The sequence below is a fragment of the Balaenoptera acutorostrata genome, chromosome 11 (genome assembly GCF_949987535.1).
Source record: "Balaenoptera acutorostrata chromosome 11, mBalAcu1.1, whole genome shotgun sequence".
Lineage (NCBI taxonomy): Eukaryota > Metazoa > Chordata > Mammalia > Artiodactyla > Balaenopteridae > Balaenoptera > Balaenoptera acutorostrata.
In genome coordinates, this window is record NC_080074.1 from 100,354,839 (window position 1) to 100,372,219 (window position 17,381).

General features: G+C 38.9%; 1 protein-coding gene across 1 annotated transcript in view; it reads right to left on the reverse strand.

Annotated features, from left to right (window-relative positions):
- Window positions 1-13,229, reverse strand: part of LOC103002252 (antigen WC1.1-like) — a 59,616-nt gene extending 46,387 nt beyond the window's left edge. Inside the window, exons 1-2 of the mRNA XM_057557565.1 lie at window positions 13,190-13,229; window positions 12,030-12,362 (exon numbers count right to left, since the gene is read on the reverse strand). Of these exons, the coding sequence (XP_057413548.1) occupies window positions 12,030-12,362; window positions 13,190-13,229 (373 nt within the window). The remainder of the gene's footprint in view (window positions 1-12,029; window positions 12,363-13,189) is intronic.
- Between the last annotated feature and the right edge of the window lie 4,152 nt (window positions 13,230-17,381).

Genomic DNA, 17,381 nt, shown 5'->3' on the forward strand with positions numbered 1-17,381 from the left:
AAGGACCTACAAAAACAAATCCAAAACAATTAAGAAAGTCATAATAGGAACATACATATCGATAACTACCTTAAACGTGAATGGATTAAAGGCTCCAACCAAAAGACACAGGCTTGCTGAATGGATACAAAAACAAGACCCGTCTATATACTGCCTACAAGAGAACCAATTCAGACCTAGGGAAACATACAGACTGAAAGTGAGGGGATGGAAAAAGATATTCCATGCAAATGGAAATCAAAAGAAACCTGGAGAAGCAATACTCATATCACATAAAAAACACTTTAAAATAAGGAATGTTACAAGAGACAAGGAAGGACACTACATAATGATCAAGGAATCAATCCAAGAAGAAGATATAACAAATATAAATATATATGCACCCAACATAGGAGCACCTCAATACATAAGGCAACTGCTAACAGCTATAAAAGATGAAATCGACAGGAACACAATAACACTGGGGGACTTAAACCCCTCACTTACACCAATGGACCAGTCATCCAAACAGAAAGCTAATAAGGAAATGCAGCTTTAAATGACACAATAGACCAGATAGATTTAATTGATATTTTTAGGACATTCCAACCAAAAACAGCAGATTACACTTTCTTTCCAAGTGCGCACAGAACATTCTCCAGTATAGATCACATCTTGGGTCACAAATCAAGCCTCAATAAATTTAAGAAAATTGAAATCATATCAAGCATCTTTTCTGACCACAATGCTATGAGATTAGAAATCAATTACAGGGAAAAAAATGTAAAAAACACAAACACATGGAAGTTAAACAATACGTTACTAAAAAACCAAGAGATCACTGAAGAAATCAAACAGGAAATAAAAAAATACCTAGAGACAAATGACAATGAAAACACGACGACCCAAAACCTATGGGATGCAGCAAAAGCGGTTCTAAGAGGGAAGTTTATAGCTATACAAGCCTACCTCAAGAAACAAGAAAAATCTCAAGTAAACAATCTAACCTTACACCTAAAGAAACTAGAGAAAGAAGAACAAACAAAACCCAAAGTTAGCAGAAGGAAAGAAATCATAAAGATCAGAGCAGAAATAAATGAAATAGAAACAAAGAAAACAATAGCAAAGATCAATAAAACTAAAAGTTGGTTCTTTGAGAAGATAAACAAAATTGATAAGCCATTAGCCAGACTCATCAAGAAAAAGAGGGAGAGGACTCAAATCAATAAAATCAGAAACGAAAAAGGAGAAGTTACAACAGACACCGCAGAAATACAAAACATTCTAAGAGACTACTACAAGCAACTTTATGCCAATAAAATGGACAACCTGGAAGAAATGGACAAATTCTTAGAAAGGTATAACCTTCCAAGACTGAATAAGGAAGAAACAGAAAATATCAACAGACCAATCACAAGTAATGAAATTGAAACTGTGATTAAAAATCTTCCAACAAACAAAAGTCCAGGACCAGATGGCTTCACAGGTGAATTCTATCAAACATTTAGAGAAGAGCTAACACCCATCCTTCTCAAACTCTTCCAAAAAATTGCAGAAGAAGGAACACTCCCAAACTCATTCTATGAGGCCACCATCACCCTGATACCAAAACCAGACAAAGACACTACAAAAAAAGAAAATTACAGACCAATATAACTGATGAATATAGATGCAAAAATCCTAAACAAAATACTAGCAAACAGAATCCAACAACACATTAAAAGGATCATACACCACGATCAAGTGGGATTTATCCCAGGGATGCAAGGATTCTTCAATATACGCAAATCAATCAATGTGATACACCATATTAACAAATTGAAGAATAAAAACCATATGATCATCTCAATAGATGCAGAAAAAGCTTTTGACAAAATTCAACACCCATTTCTGATAAAAACTCTCCAGAAAGTGGGCATAGAGGGAACCTACCTCAACATAATAAAGGCCATATATGACAAACCCACAGCAAACATCATTCTCAATGGTGAAAAACTGAAAGCATTTCCTCTAAGATCAGGAACGAGACAAGGATGTCCACTCTCACCACTATTATTCAACATAGTTCTGGAAGTCCTAGCCACGGCAATCAGAGAAGAAAAAGAAATAAAAGGAATACAAATTGGAAAAGAAGAAGTAAAACTGTCACTGTTTGCGGATGACATGATACTATACATAGAGAATCCTAAAACTGCCACCAGAAAACTGCTAGAGCTAATTAATGAATATGGTAAAGTTGCAGGTTACAAAATAAATGCACAGAAATCTCTTGCATTCCTATACACTGATGATGAAAAATCTGAAAGAGAAATTATGGAAACACTCCCATTTACCATTGCAACAAAAAAAATAAAATACCTAGGAATAAACCTACCTAGGGAGACAAAAGACCTGTATGCAGAAAACTATAAGACACTGATGAAAGAAATTAAAGATGATACAAATAGATGGAGAGATATACCATGTTCTTGGATTGGAAGAATCAACATTGTGAAAATGAGTATACTACCCAAAGCAATCTACAGATTCAATGCAATCCCTATCAAATTACCAATGGCATTTTTTACGGAGCTAGAACAAATCATCTTAAAATTTGTATGGAGACACAAAAGACCCCGAATAGCCAAAGCAGTCTTGAGGCAAAAAAATGGAGCTGGAGGAATCAGACTCCCTGACTTCAGACTATACTACAAAGCTACAGTAATCAAGACAATATGGTACTGGCACAAAAACAGAAACATAGATCAATGGAACAAGATAGAAAGCCCAGAGATTAACCCACGCACCTATGGTCAACTAATCTATGACAAAGGAGGCAAAGATATACAATGGAGAAAAGACAGTCTCTTCAATAAGTGGTGCTGGGAAAACTGGACAGCTGCATGTAAAAGAATGAAATTAGAATACTCCCTAACACCATACACAAAAATAAACTCAAAATGGATTAGAGACCTAAATATAAGACTGGACACTATAAAACTCTTAGAGGAAACCATAGGAAGAACACTCTTTGACATAAATCACAGCAAGATCTTTTTTGATCCACCTCCTAGAGTAATGGAAATAAAAACAAAAATAAACAAGTGGGACCTAATGAAACTTCAAAGCTTTTGCACAGCAAAGGAAACCATAAACAAGACGAAAAGACAACCCTCAGAATGGGAGAAAATATTTGCAAATGAATCAACTGACAAAGGATTAATCTCCAAAATATATAAACAGCTCATTCAGCTCAATATCAAAGAAACAAACACCCCAATCCAAAAATGGGCAGAAGACCTAAATAGACATTTCTCCAAAGAAGACATACAGACGGCCACGAAGCACATGAAAAGATGCTCAACATCACTAATTATTAGAGAAATGCAAATCAAAACTACAATGAGGTATCACCTCACTCCTGTTAGAATGGGCATCATCAGAAAATCTACAAACAACAAATGCTGGAGAGGGTGTGGAGAAAAGGGAACCCTCTTGCACTGTTGGTGGGAATGTAAATTGATACAGCCACTATGGAGAACAATATGGAGGTTCCTTAAAAAACTAAAAATAGAATTACCATATGACCCAGCAATCCCACTACTGGGCATATACCCAGAGAAAACCGTAATTCAAAAAGACACGTGCACCCGAATGTTCATTGCAGCACTATTTACAATAGCCAGGTCATGGAAGCAACCTAAATGCCCATCAACAGAAGAATGGATAAAGAAGTTGTGGTACATATATACGATGGAATATTATTCAGCCATAAAAAGGAACGAAATTGAGTCATTTGTTGAGAAGTGGATGGATCTAGAGACTGTCATACAGAGTGAAGTAAGTCAGAAAGAGAAAAACAAATATCGTATGTTAATGCATGTATGTGGAACGTAGAAAAATGGTACAGATGAGCCAGTTTGCAGGGCAGAAGTTGAGACACAGATGTAGAGAATGGACATATGGACACCAAGGGGGGAAAACTGCGATGAGGTGGGGATGGTGATGTGCTGAATTGGGCGATTGGGATTGACATGTATACACTGATGTGTATAAAACTGATGCCTAATAAGAACCTGCAGTATAAAAAAACAAACAAAACAACTAATACTAAACTTTCATTGGGTTATTTGTATGGAAATATGTTAATATAAATGTTTCAGACATTACATGAAATTTCTAAAAATCTTATATTTGTATTTGTATGGAAATATGTATGGAAATATGTTAATATAAATGTTTCAGACAGTACATGAAATTTCTAAAAATCTTATATTTGTATTTGTATGGAAATATGTATGGAAATATGTTAATATAAATGTTTCAGACATTACATGATATTTCTAAAAATCTTGTATTTGTATGGAAATATGTATGGAAATATGTTAATATAAATGTTTCAGACATTACATGAAATTTCTAAAAATCTTATATTTGTATTTGTATGGAAATATGTATGGAAATATGTTAATATAAATGTTTCAGACATTACATGAAATTTCTAAAAATCTTATATTTGTATTTGTATGGAAATATGTATGGAAATATGTTAATATAAATGTTTCAGACATTACAGGAAACGTCTAAAAATCTTATATGTTCTGGTATAATGTTATAAGTAATAATCCTAGTTATTACTTTAAAATGTATATCTCAGAAATAACTAATTTTCTTGTCAACTGCATTATTATGAACTTTCATCAAATCTTTAACCATGGTCATTTTTAAGTCTTTTGTCATTTACAGACAGTTCTGGGTGTACTCTGATGATTTTGCAAATATGTTCCTATAAAAGAGTTTCATCTTCAAGAAATTCATGGAAAAGACTCTGACAAGTACAGGTTTCTGGTAACTGACTGTACTGCTGAACTGAATGAATAAGCATTTTCAGAACTCTAATGAAAAACTGATGAACTCATAAAAGTGCTAACAAAAGATCAAGATGAAAAAAAAGAAATTAATTACATGGGACTGAGTGAACTGATGAGGATGAGTATAATTTTTGTGACTTTCTGTCTGAATTAAAAAAAAAAAAAATCCCACGAGGACTCAGAGGAAAAGAATATACAAATCAATTTTCACTGCAAAGTAAAGGAGCTGTTACAGTGGAGGATTACTGGACTGAATGTCAATGTTATGACATAGTATAAGTGTGTTTCATGTTTGGTAATTGCAATCATTGTTGCTTTTGTTGTGGTCATCCATGTACAATGCTTGGTGTCAGTCTATCTATCTCTTGTAAAAATAAAATACAGTGTGTGTGTGTGGAAAAAAAAAAAATTTAAGAAAATTGAAATCATATCAAGCATCTTTTCTGACCACAATGCTATGAGATTAGAAATCAATTACAGGGAAAAAAATGTAAAAAACACAAACACATGGAAGTTAAACAATACGTTACTAAAAAACCAAGAGATCACTGAAGAAATCAAAGAGGAAATCAAAAAACACCTAGAGACAAATGACAATGAAAACACGACGATCCAAAACCTATGGGATACAGCTAAAGCAGTTTGAAGACGGAAGTTTATAGCAATACAATACTACCTCAAGGAACAACAAACATCTCAAATAAACAATCTAAACTTACACCTAAAGGAACTAGAGAAAGAAGAACAAACAAAACCCAAAGTTAGTAGAAGGAAAGAAATAATAAAGATCAGAGCGGAAATAAATGAAATAGAAACAAAGAAAACACTAGCAAAGATGAATAAAACTAAAAGTTGGTTCTTTGAGAAGGTAAACAAAATTGATAAACCATTAGCCAGACTCATCAAAAAGCAGTGGGAGAGGACTCAAATCAATAAAATTAGAAATGAAAAAGAAGTTACAACAGACACCACAGAAATGCAAAGCATCCTAAGAGACTACTACAAACAACTCTATGCCAATAAAGTGGACAACAAGGAAGAAATAGAAAATATGAACAGACCAATCACAAGTAATGAAATTGAAAGTGTGATTAAAAATCTTCCAACAAACAAAAGTCCAGGACCAGATGGCTTTACAGGTGAATTCTATCAAACATTTAGAGAAGACCTAACACCCATCCTTCTCAAACTCTTCCAAAAAAAAATGCAGAGGAAGGAACATTCCCAAACTCATTCTATGAGGCCACCATCACACTGTTACCAAAATCAAAGATACTACAAAAAAGAAAATTACAGACCAATATCACTGATGAATATGGATGCAAAAATCCTCAACAAAATACTAGCAAACAGAATCCAACAGCACATTAAAAGGATCATACACTATGATCAAGTGGGATTTATCCCAGGGATGCAAGGATTCTTCAATATACGCAAATCATTCAATGTGATACACCATATTAACAAATTGAATAAGAAAAACCATATGATCATCTCAATAGATGCAGAAAAAGCTTTTGACAAAATTCAACACCCATTTATGATAAAAAACTCTCCAGAAAGTAGGCATAGAGGGAACCTACCTCAACATAATAAAGGCCATATATGACAAACCCACAGCAAACATCATTCTCAATGGTGAGAAACTGAAAGCATTTCCTCTAAGATCAGGCACAAGACAAGGATGTCCACTCTCACCACTATTATTCAACATAGTTTTGGAAGTCCTAGCCACAGCAATCAGAGAAGAAAAAGAAATAAAAGGAATACAAATTGGAAAAGAAGAAGTAAAACTGTCACTGTTTGCAGATGACATGATACTATACATAGAGAATCCTAAAGATGTTACCAGAAAACTACTAGAACTAAGCAATGAATTTGGTAAAGTTGCAGGATACAAAATTACTGCACAGAAGTCTCTTGCATTCCTATACACTAATGATGAAAAATCTGAAAGAGAAACTAAGGAAACACTCCCTTTTGCCATTGCAACAAAAAGAATAAAATACCTAGGAATAAACCTACCTAGGGAGATGAAAGAACTGTATGCAGAAAACTATAAGACACTGATGAAAGAAATTAAATATGATACAAACAGATGGAGAGACATACCATGTTCTTGGATTGGAAGAATCAATATTGTGGAAATGACTACACTACCCAAAGCAATCTACAGATTCAATGTAACCCCTATCAAATTACCAAAAATTACCAAATTATCAAAAGGAGGCAAGGATATGCAATGGAGAAAAGAAAGCCTCTTCAGTAAGTGGTGCTGGGAAAACTGGACAGCTACATGTAAAAGAATGAAATTAGAACACTCCCTAACACCATACACAAAAATAAACTCAAAATGGATTAAAGACCTAAATGTAAGGCCAGACACTATCAAACTCTTAGAGGAAAACATAGGCAGAACACTCTATGACATAAATCGCAGCAAGATCCTTTTTGAACCACCTCCTAGAGAAATGGAAATAAAAATAAACCAATGGTACCTAAAGAAACTTAAAAGCTTTTGCACAGCAAAGGAAATCATAAACAAGACGAAAAGAAAACCCTCAGAATGGGAGAAAATATTTGCAAACAAAGCAACTGGCAAAGGATTAATCTCCAAAATTTACAAGCAGCTCATGCAGCTCAATATCAAGGAAACAAACAACCCAATCCAAAAATGGGCAGAAGACCAAAATAGACATTTCTCCAAAGAAGATATACAGATTGCGAACAAACACATGAAAGGATGCTCAACATCACTAATTATTAGAGAAATGCAAATCAAAACTACACTGAGGTAACACCTCACACTTGTTAGAATGGGCATCATCAGAAAATCTACAAACAACAAATGCTCGAGAGGATGTGGAGAAAAGGGAACCCTCTTGCACTGTTGGTAGGAATGTAAATTGATACAGCCACTATGGAGAACAGTATGGAGGTTCCTTAAAAAACTAAAAATAGAATTACCATATGACCCAGCAATCCCACTACTGGGCATATACCCTGAGAAAACCATAATTCAAAAAGAGTCATATACCACAATGTTCATTGTAGCACTATTTACAATAGCCAGGACATGGAAGCAACCTAAGTGTCCATCCACAGATGAATGGATAAAGAAGATGTGACACATATATACGATGGAATATTAGCCATAAAAAGAAATGAAATTGAGTTATTTGTAGTGAGGTGGATGGACCTAGAGTCTGTCATACAGAGTAAAAGTAAGTCAGAAAGAGAAAAACAAATACCGTATGCTAACACATATATATGGAATCTAAAAAAAAAAAAAAATGGTTCTGAAGAACCTAGGGGCAGGACAGGAATAAAGACACAGACGTAGACAATGGACTTGAGGACAAGGGGAAGGGGAAGGGTAAGCTGGAACGAAGTGAGAGAGTAGCATGGACATATATACACTACCAAATGTAAAATAGATAGCTAGTGGGAAGCAGCCACATAGCACAGGGAGATCAGCTCGGTGCTTTGTGACCACCTAAAGGGGTGGGATAGGGAGGGTGGGAGGGAGATGCAAGAGGGAGGAAATATGGGGATATATGTATATGTAAAGCTGATTCACTTTGTTATAAAGCAGAAACTAACACACCATTGTAAAGCAATTATACTCCAATAAAGATGTTTAAAAAAAAAAGAATCCGCCTGCCAATGCAGGGGACACGTGTTCAAGCCCTGGTCTGGGAAGATCCCACATGCCGTGGAGCAACAAAGCGCATGTGCCACAACTACTGAGCCTGCGCTCTAGAGACCATGCGTCTAGAGCCTGCACTCCGCAACAAGCCACCACAATGAGAAGCCCACGCACCACAATGAGGAGTAGCCCCTGCTCAACACAACTAGAGAAAGTCCGTGCGCAGCAACGAAGACCCAGTGCAGCCAAAAATAAATAAATAATAAATAAATAAATTTATTAAAAAAAGAAATACAATGAGGTATCACCTCACACTGGTCAGCATGACCATCATCAAAAAAATCTCCAAACAAGAAATGCTGGAGAGGGTGTGGAGAAAAGGGAACCCTCTTACACTGTTGGGAATGTAAATTGATACAGCCACTATGGAGAACAGTATGGAGGTTCCTTAAAAAACTAAAAATAGAATTACCATATGACCCAGCAATCACACTCCTGGGCATATACCTGGAGAAAACCATAATTCGAAAAGATACATGCACCCCAATGTTCATTGCAGCACTATTTACAACAGCTAGGACATGGAAGTAACCTAAGTGTCCATCGACAGATGAACAGAAAACAAAGATGTTGCACATATATACAATGGAATATTGCTCAACCTTAAGAAGGAACGAAATTGTGCCAGTTGCAGAGACATGGACGGACATAGAAACTGTCATACGGAGTGAAATAAGTCAGAAAGAGAAAAACAAATATCGTATTTTAATGCCTATATGTGGAATCTAGAAAAATGGTTCAGATGAACTTATTCGCAAAGCAGAAATAGAGACACAGATGTAGAGAACAAACGCATGGACACCAAGGGGAGAAGCGGGGGTGGGGGTGGGATGAATTGGGAGATTGGGATTGGCATATATGCACTACTATGTATAAAACAGATAACTAATGAGAACCTACTGTATAGCACAGTGAACTCTACTCAATGCTCTGTGGTGACCTAAATGGGAAGGAAATCCAAAAAGGAGGGGATATATGTATAAATATAGCTGATTCACTTTGCTGTACAGCAGAAACTAACACAGCATTGTAAAGCAACTATCCTCCAATTTAAAAAAATAAAAGAATCAGGATAAGTTAACTGCTGCATCTGCTCAGTCATGACCATCACGCTAGCATGTTCACTGGAAGAGTTCATCTCTACCAAAACTGTTCTTGGACCCAAGAAGATGGGAGAGAAGAAATCCTCTTATTGATGATTCTGTTACATGAACATGGGTCCTTGCTGGAGAAGATCCAAGTCTGGGCAACCAGAAACTTATATAACGTAATATACAAAATGACAAATATAAAATTATGTACAAAAGTGAGCATTTCTTTAGAATAAGAAGAGAAATCATAACAAATTGCACATTTTTTAAAAGGTGATAAATATCACAAATATCGTAGAATCCAAAGCATCCGAGGGCCAGAGCAGCGAGCAGCTCTGGAGTTTGTTCCACCAGGGTAAGTAACTCTGACTTTAATCCTGGAGTTCTTTTTTCTTCTTTGTTTCCTGCCAACATTTTTTTGAAAGGTTGTCTGTCTTCCCCTCTTCCATTTCCTCACCAATGAATCCCTCCCTAATCACAGGCACTTCATTCCAGTCCGCACCACTCCACTGAAACTATCTTCTCAAATGTCCCCAGTGGCTCCTTGTCACCAAATCAGACAGCTTTTGCTCAGCTTTTGTGCTCCTGGTCTCTTTTTGCTGGTAGACACTCATAACTGAAACCAAGTCCCCCTAAAACCGAGTTCCCTTACTGAGTTTATGATTAATTTTTCTATCAAACACTTTATTCCCTTTCTTATCCCCTCTGACCTCAACCCTGTGCTAACTGAACACTGATCAACCAGAGTCAGACAACTAAGACTGCTGTTGTCCCTAACATAATGCACTAAAGTTGCTGTTGCAGATTTCATCATTAACCTACAAACTCAAGTTGCTTCTCTGGGATAAGGTGAGCTCACAGACCCCTAAGCCATGGGCTGCCTGGCCAGAGAATCATAAACTGGAGGCCTCCTGACTTCCAAAACCACAATTAAGAAATGTCACAGAAAGGTCACAAGAGGACGATTAATCCCAGTTTCTTTGTTCTTTCCCTTTAAAACATCCCTAACTCAAAGACCAAGATGGAATGGACCTGAGACTTGTCTCCCACTCCCTTGCTTGGCACCATGCAAATAAACCCTTACTTTGCTGAAAAAAAAGAAAAAAAAAAAGTTCAGCTTTTTGCATGTCAATTGTACCTCAATAAAGTAGCTTAAAAATGAAAATAATTATTTTCTTAGGGGCGGGCCTCCACTAGTATCATCAAAGATCTGCTGAGGGTGAGATTGGAAAAATCACTTTTCCTGTCATCTTCCCCAAAAGAGCTGATTGGCTATGGGTTGCCAGAACCCTACAGCAGGTGTTCTCAGGGCTCCCCCTGTCCCAGCATCAGATGGTTGACCATTTTCTCAGACTCAAACACCTACGTTAGGAACTCACTGTGATATCTGAATCTGCCTCCAATCCAGCTGTTCTGATGGGATTAATGTCCTGGGCATTTCATTCACCATTGTGATAACAACTGGAAACATCTCTGGCAGATCCTGTGACCACCCACTCACACTCTAGTTTCACTGCTCTCTTTACTGTATCCACCTTGACACAGGTCGAATACACTTAGGCAGTATTGAGCACTTCTTATGAGTCACTTCAGGTTCTCTTAGCCTCATTGGCCTTTGTACTTGTTTTGCTCCAGTTACTGTGTTGTAAATGTTAAAACGTCATGTTTCCCTGCTGCGGGAATATCCCCACAAACAGGATGTGAGCACCCCATCAGGTGTCCACGTGCACCTGTGATGACTAACCCCAGCCACAAATTCCCCTTCTTGCCCTCCCTTGACTGTGACCTAGTGACATTCAAATGCATCAATGAAATCCCCTCATGCTTTTTCCTTGTGTCACTCCACTCTTACCCTTAATATTGTCACTTGTCCACGATTCTTCACTCCCTCTTATGGCTCCCCATGTTTCGTTGAGCTTGCTCCCTTGGTGCCTCTCAGATGTGGGCCCCTTATGGTTTGTGGTGGCCCTGTCTCTCTAGGACCTCTGAGTATAATAAACTATGTTTGCCTGTCCCTCTCTTATGTCCTCTCTTGTGGCCGAACCTGACTGAACAGCCCATGAAAGAATAAAAACTATCTGCCATGATGAAGCTAATTCATAAAAGTACAACCCAGCGGTTGTACCTGTTGTAATATTTGACCTCACTTCCCTGCCTCTTATGAAACACCACAGAGATCTGAAGGGTCTGATTGTCCACAGGTCTGGAGACTTTAATGTCCAGGGCCAAGCAAGCCCTTACACCCCCTTGAGCACCTAATGCTCTAGGAATCACTGCGTGGCTGGAGTCTTCCCCCAAGGATGCTCTAAATTCTGTGATCTGGTATTCCCATAGTTATTCTGGGAATGAGACTGAAGCTTTTCCTGCTGGGGATCCCCTCCCAGACCAGACAGGCCTTACCTGAGCAGACTACTCCAATACTCTGGTCATGAGAGAAGATATGATTATAGTTTTTAAAATCATGATGAGCACAGTCTTTGATGCTGAAACTTGATTCTGTCTCTGCATTGTCACAGTAAATATAGAAAAGCCAAGTGGAGCCAATAAGTCTTGGTCCAAAATAAACCCCTCTGGGAGCATTGACAGCAGCTCCACATCCCAGCTGTCTGCACACCACATCTGCACCGTCCAGGAACCAGAAATTAGTATACACCGTGCCCCATATTCCTTGACGCTTCACTTCCACTCTCCCCTCACAGCGGTGGCCTCCATCCTTCAGCCTCAGCTCCAGAGCTGCAAGAGAGACAGAGACACAAGACACAGGACACAGGAGAGATTTTAGGAGACCATGCGGTGGTTGTGCTGGTAAGTATTAAAAACTGAGCTCTCTGAGGGGAAAAACTCCCTGTGTATAGCATTTGTTCATTTCTGAGGTGTAAATATTCCCATTGTGGCCAGCTCTCAGCTACCAATGTGGCATCACTGAACGTGGAGCTGGGGAGGGATGCACCCAGGTATTTCTCACAAGCCTGTAGAACCAACCTCCAGGGACACCACCAAGGACAGGCCTTCAGAGAACTCTGGATGCTGTCCAAAGCTACTAAGGGGTAGATGTGCCCAAAGCTACTAAGGGGCTCAGCTTCCCCATCTCAGTTACAGCTCATGGCCCAGGATGCCAGGGAGGAATCTTCCCTCTCCTTCTCTGTCCCATGGGGAGCACTCTCGGCTAGCTTAGGAACAGAGGACCATGGTAAGCAGATACTAAAAAGTCCCGATTATCCTGCCACCTGGTATTCGTGTCCTTGTATAATCCCCACACTTGACTGTATCTAGTAACATGCACATAACAACTGGAATTTGGCAAAAGTGATGAGATGTCACTTAAGAGATTAGGTTTCAAGACGACCCTGCTTTCTCCCTTGTGACCTGTCTTGCTCTCTCTCTTGCTCTGATGAAGCCAGCTACCAGGTTGTGAGCTGTTTATGGAGAGACCCTCATGACAAGGAATTGAGGAAGGCCTCTAGCCAACAGCCAGCAAGGAACTGGGGCTCTCAGTTAAACAGTCCACCAAGGCCTGAATGCTGCCAACATCCAGGTGAGTAAGTTTGAAAGATACCCACCCCTGGGTGAAACTTCAGACGACTGCACATTGTGAGACATCATGAGTCAGGTAAACCATGCCAATTCCTAGCCCACAGAAATTATGAGATGCTAGATGTTTGTTTGTTGTTTTAAGCTGCCATGTTTGGCAGTAATTTGTAGCAGAGCAACATATAAGTAATGTAGGGCTTCCCTCCAGCGTCAGAAAACAGCAGGATGATCCAATGCTAGCAAGGCAGATTTCATTGAGACCTCTTCTCCTGGCTTGCAATCCACTGCTGTCTCACTGGTGCTCACATGGCCTTTCCTTAGTGCATGTGCACAGGGACAGAAAGAGAGAGAGATCTCCCTCTCTTCCTCTTCTTATAATGCTACCTACTGGATTAGGGCTCCACACTTGTGACCTTATTTAACCTTAATTACCTCCTAAAGACCCTATCTCCAAATGCAGTCACACTGGGGGTGAGGGCTTTAATATATGAATTTTGGAGGGACACAGTTCAGTCCATAGACCTGGGTTCATTATAGGAAGGAAATAAAGATAAATGGGAAGGAGGCAAAGGAGGTAGTAGAAGAAGGGAGACATCCTGTGAAGTTTATTTGGGTTTTTTTTAGAAGTCTGACATCGACCTTTTAGGATTGAAATGGGATCCTAAACGCACACAGGAAGCTACTTTCATTAATACTAAAATTATCTATTTTGAGACAGGTCCTGTACTTAGTGCTGTAAATGCAGAAAGCAGTAAGACAATATTCCTGCCTTCATGTACCTTTTACCTAGTTGATGACACAAAACAAATAAGTACATGATTTCATTACTGTGAAAAGTTCCAAGAGATTATCTCAGTGACGGTAGGCTTGGTTATTGAGGCTATCTCCTCTGCTGAACATAACGTGGAATAAATTTACTAAAAATTGTCTTAAAAGCATTAAAGACCTGATAAGATAGGAACAAAAAATAAGGCCAAATCTGAAGGGAAAATGGAAATTCACTAAGATACAAGAGCATGGAAAGTGCTTTTGCCTTGAGGGCATTAGCCTGTTTGGGGTTGGGGAGGAGTTTCTGCCCTTTGATGGTGAAGAGCCATAAATCAAATCCCAAACCCACACCCAGATGAGACATCCAAAAGAAGACATTCTCCACAATAAGCCAGGACACCACTTGAAATAGACATGCTCTTGCATAAAACTAGATTCAGAGTTTAAATGTACAGACTGTCCAGATAGTATCAATTTTTTGCACTTGTATTAAGGAGATCCACTACTGATAATAGCAGGAAATTATGAAAAAATAAAAATAAAACCCTTTTAGAGCAAAGTACCTTGTTCAAATTACCTCTATTAATAATTTTTATAAATACAATGACCAGTATATTTTCAAAAAAAAAAAAGCAAGCACACAAAGAAACAAAGTTCCATTAACAAGAACCAAGAGAAACTACTGAAGCAGACACAGAAACTTCTCATATTAGATATATCAGATATCAGGCTATATAACTACCATATGTACTGTATTTGAAGAAATAAAAATACACTCTTAAAGAAACTGCAAGGAATTTTTTAAATGCATAGAAAAAATTTTAAAACCTAAAGCTAACTTCTATGAATGAAAAATACATTTGTTGAAATTTAAATTTTTACATAATATCAAATTCAGGTAAAGAGCGAATTAGTGAGGTGAATAATAATTAGAATAAATTACCTGGAATACTGCACAGAGAAACAAAATTATGAAAATTACAGAAGAGAAAATCAGAGATAGAAAATGGAATTATGAGGTTTTAATTAAGTTAAAATGAAACAAGGGAAAGAAGAGAGGGAGACAGACACAGAGAGATACAGAAAGAGAGAGTACTGAGCAGAGACAATATTTGAAAAATACTGCGTGAGAATTTTCCAGAACTGATGAAAGACACCAATCCTTAGAGTGAATAAGCCCAACAAAACTCAGGCAAGACATATAAAAAGGAATCCATTTGTAGAAACATCATAGATGGAAACATTACTAGTGTTCAGTGACATTTAAAATTCTCTTTTTCTGAGCACATGGAAATATTAATACTTCTTTGCCTGTTTGAAGTGAAGCATAACCATGTGATCTGGCTCATCCAATGAAGTGTGAGAACAAATGATGTCACTTCCACATAGAAGCATTTAAGAGACAATACATTTTTTTAAAAAAGAGAGGCAATATATTTTTCTGCCACAGCAAATACTGCAGCCTTGTGTTGAAGTGGTAGCATAATAAGATGGTAGGGCATTCAACAACCTGAGTAGGTGAATAATTATGATAGCAGAAATCCTGCCAAAGTGAATAGAACATGTCATGTAAGAAAAACTTTTGGTTATTTGTTACTACAACATAATTTAGCTTATTATTACTAAAATGGTAAGAAACAGCAGAAACTGACAAAAAGAAAAATACCAAGATATAGACTAGGTATATAAAAATGAGAAACATCTATACCAACATCTAAGTCCCCAAGAACAAAGAGAGATGCCAGTATAGAGTAGACTGAAGCCCTTAGATGTGCCAAAAGAAAAAAAACATTGCCAATCTAAAATTCTATACTCAAAACCATTCTCTCAAAGAATAATGTCCTCAAACATGATATCACCAAAATGCTGATGTAGGAGACAGCAGCCTCCATCCCCCTAACAAAGACCAAAAATTAGACAGCTATCAGGAACAAAAACAGCTCTGGAAAGATCTGGAGTCCTCTAAGAAGTTTGATCACACCAAGGCACTGTCATTTGGTGGCATCATTCCATCCTCCAAGCCAGCATTGTTCAATGCCAGGGGTGCCAAGAGAGCTCCTCTCACCAGAAAAGTGACAGCAGGCTGAGTAACCAGTGTCCCTAGCCTTTGGGGGGCACGATATGAAAGTCCTGCTTCACCGGTATGGTCCCTAGCCACTGGAACTAGAGGCACTGCTGAGGACAACAACAGCCATTCCAGTGACTCCAGACCCCCTGCAATCCTTGCCAAAGACCACACAGTTGTCAATGCTGTGGACGTCAGCAGCCTGAGCCAAAGAGACATCATGCCCTCCCAGACCCAGTGCCACCATATGCCTCTGCGCTTGGCACCCTGCAGTACAATCCAGTGTGCCCCTACCCAGAGGCGAAAGGCTTTCCCTACTGAAATCAGTACATAGCGTCTGGAAGAGGTGTCTGCTCCTTTAAACGTGCAGACATCTACAAGAGACTAAGATATCAAAAAGAATCAGGGGGGCTTCCCTGGTGGCGCAGTGGTTGAGAATCTGCCTGCCAATGCAGGGGACACGGGTTCAAGCCGTGGTCTGGGAAGATCCCACATGCCGCGGAGCAACTAGGCCCATGAGCCACAACTACTGAACCTGCGCATCTGGAGCCTGTGCTCCGCAACGGGAGAGGCCACAACAGTGAGAGGCCCGCGCACCGCGATGAAGAGTGGGCCCCGCTTGCCGCAACTAGAGAAAGCCCTCGCACAGCAACGAAGACCCAACACAGCCAAAAATAAATAAATAAATAAATAAATAAATAAATAAATTTATTTTAAAAAAAAAAGTTTAAAAAGAATCAGGAAAACAAAATTCAACCAAAGGAATACAGCAAATCTCCTGTAACTGGCCCCAAAGAAATGGAGGTCCAGGAATTGCCTGACAAAGAATTCAAAATAACTCTTCTGAAGATTCTCAGGGACTTCCCTGGTCGTCCAGTGGTTAAGAATCCGCCTTCCAGTGCAGGGGATGCGCGTTCGATCCCTGGTCAGGGAACTAAGATCCCACATGCCGCAGGGCAACTAAGCCTGCGGGCCGCAACTACTGAGCCTGCACACTCTGGAGTCCGCCTGCCACAACTAGAGAGAAGCCCACGCACTACAACTAGAGAAGCCCGAGTGCCGCAAGGAGGATCCCACGTGTCGTAACTAAGACTTGACACAGCCAAACAAATGAATGAATAAATAAATATTAAAAGAAAAACAGTGCTGTTTTGAACATGTGTGCACATTTCTGTTGTTTTTCTTTTTTTGGGGTGGGGGAAGAAATTTCTTTATTTAAAACTGCTTTTTTGGGGCTTCCCTGGTGGCGCAGTGGTTGAGAATCTGCCTGCCAATGCAGGGGACACGGGTTCGAGCCCTGGTCCGGGAAGATCCCACATGCCGCGGAGCAACTAGGCCCGTGAGCCACAATTACTGAGCCTGCGCGTCTGGAGCCTGTGCTCCGCAAC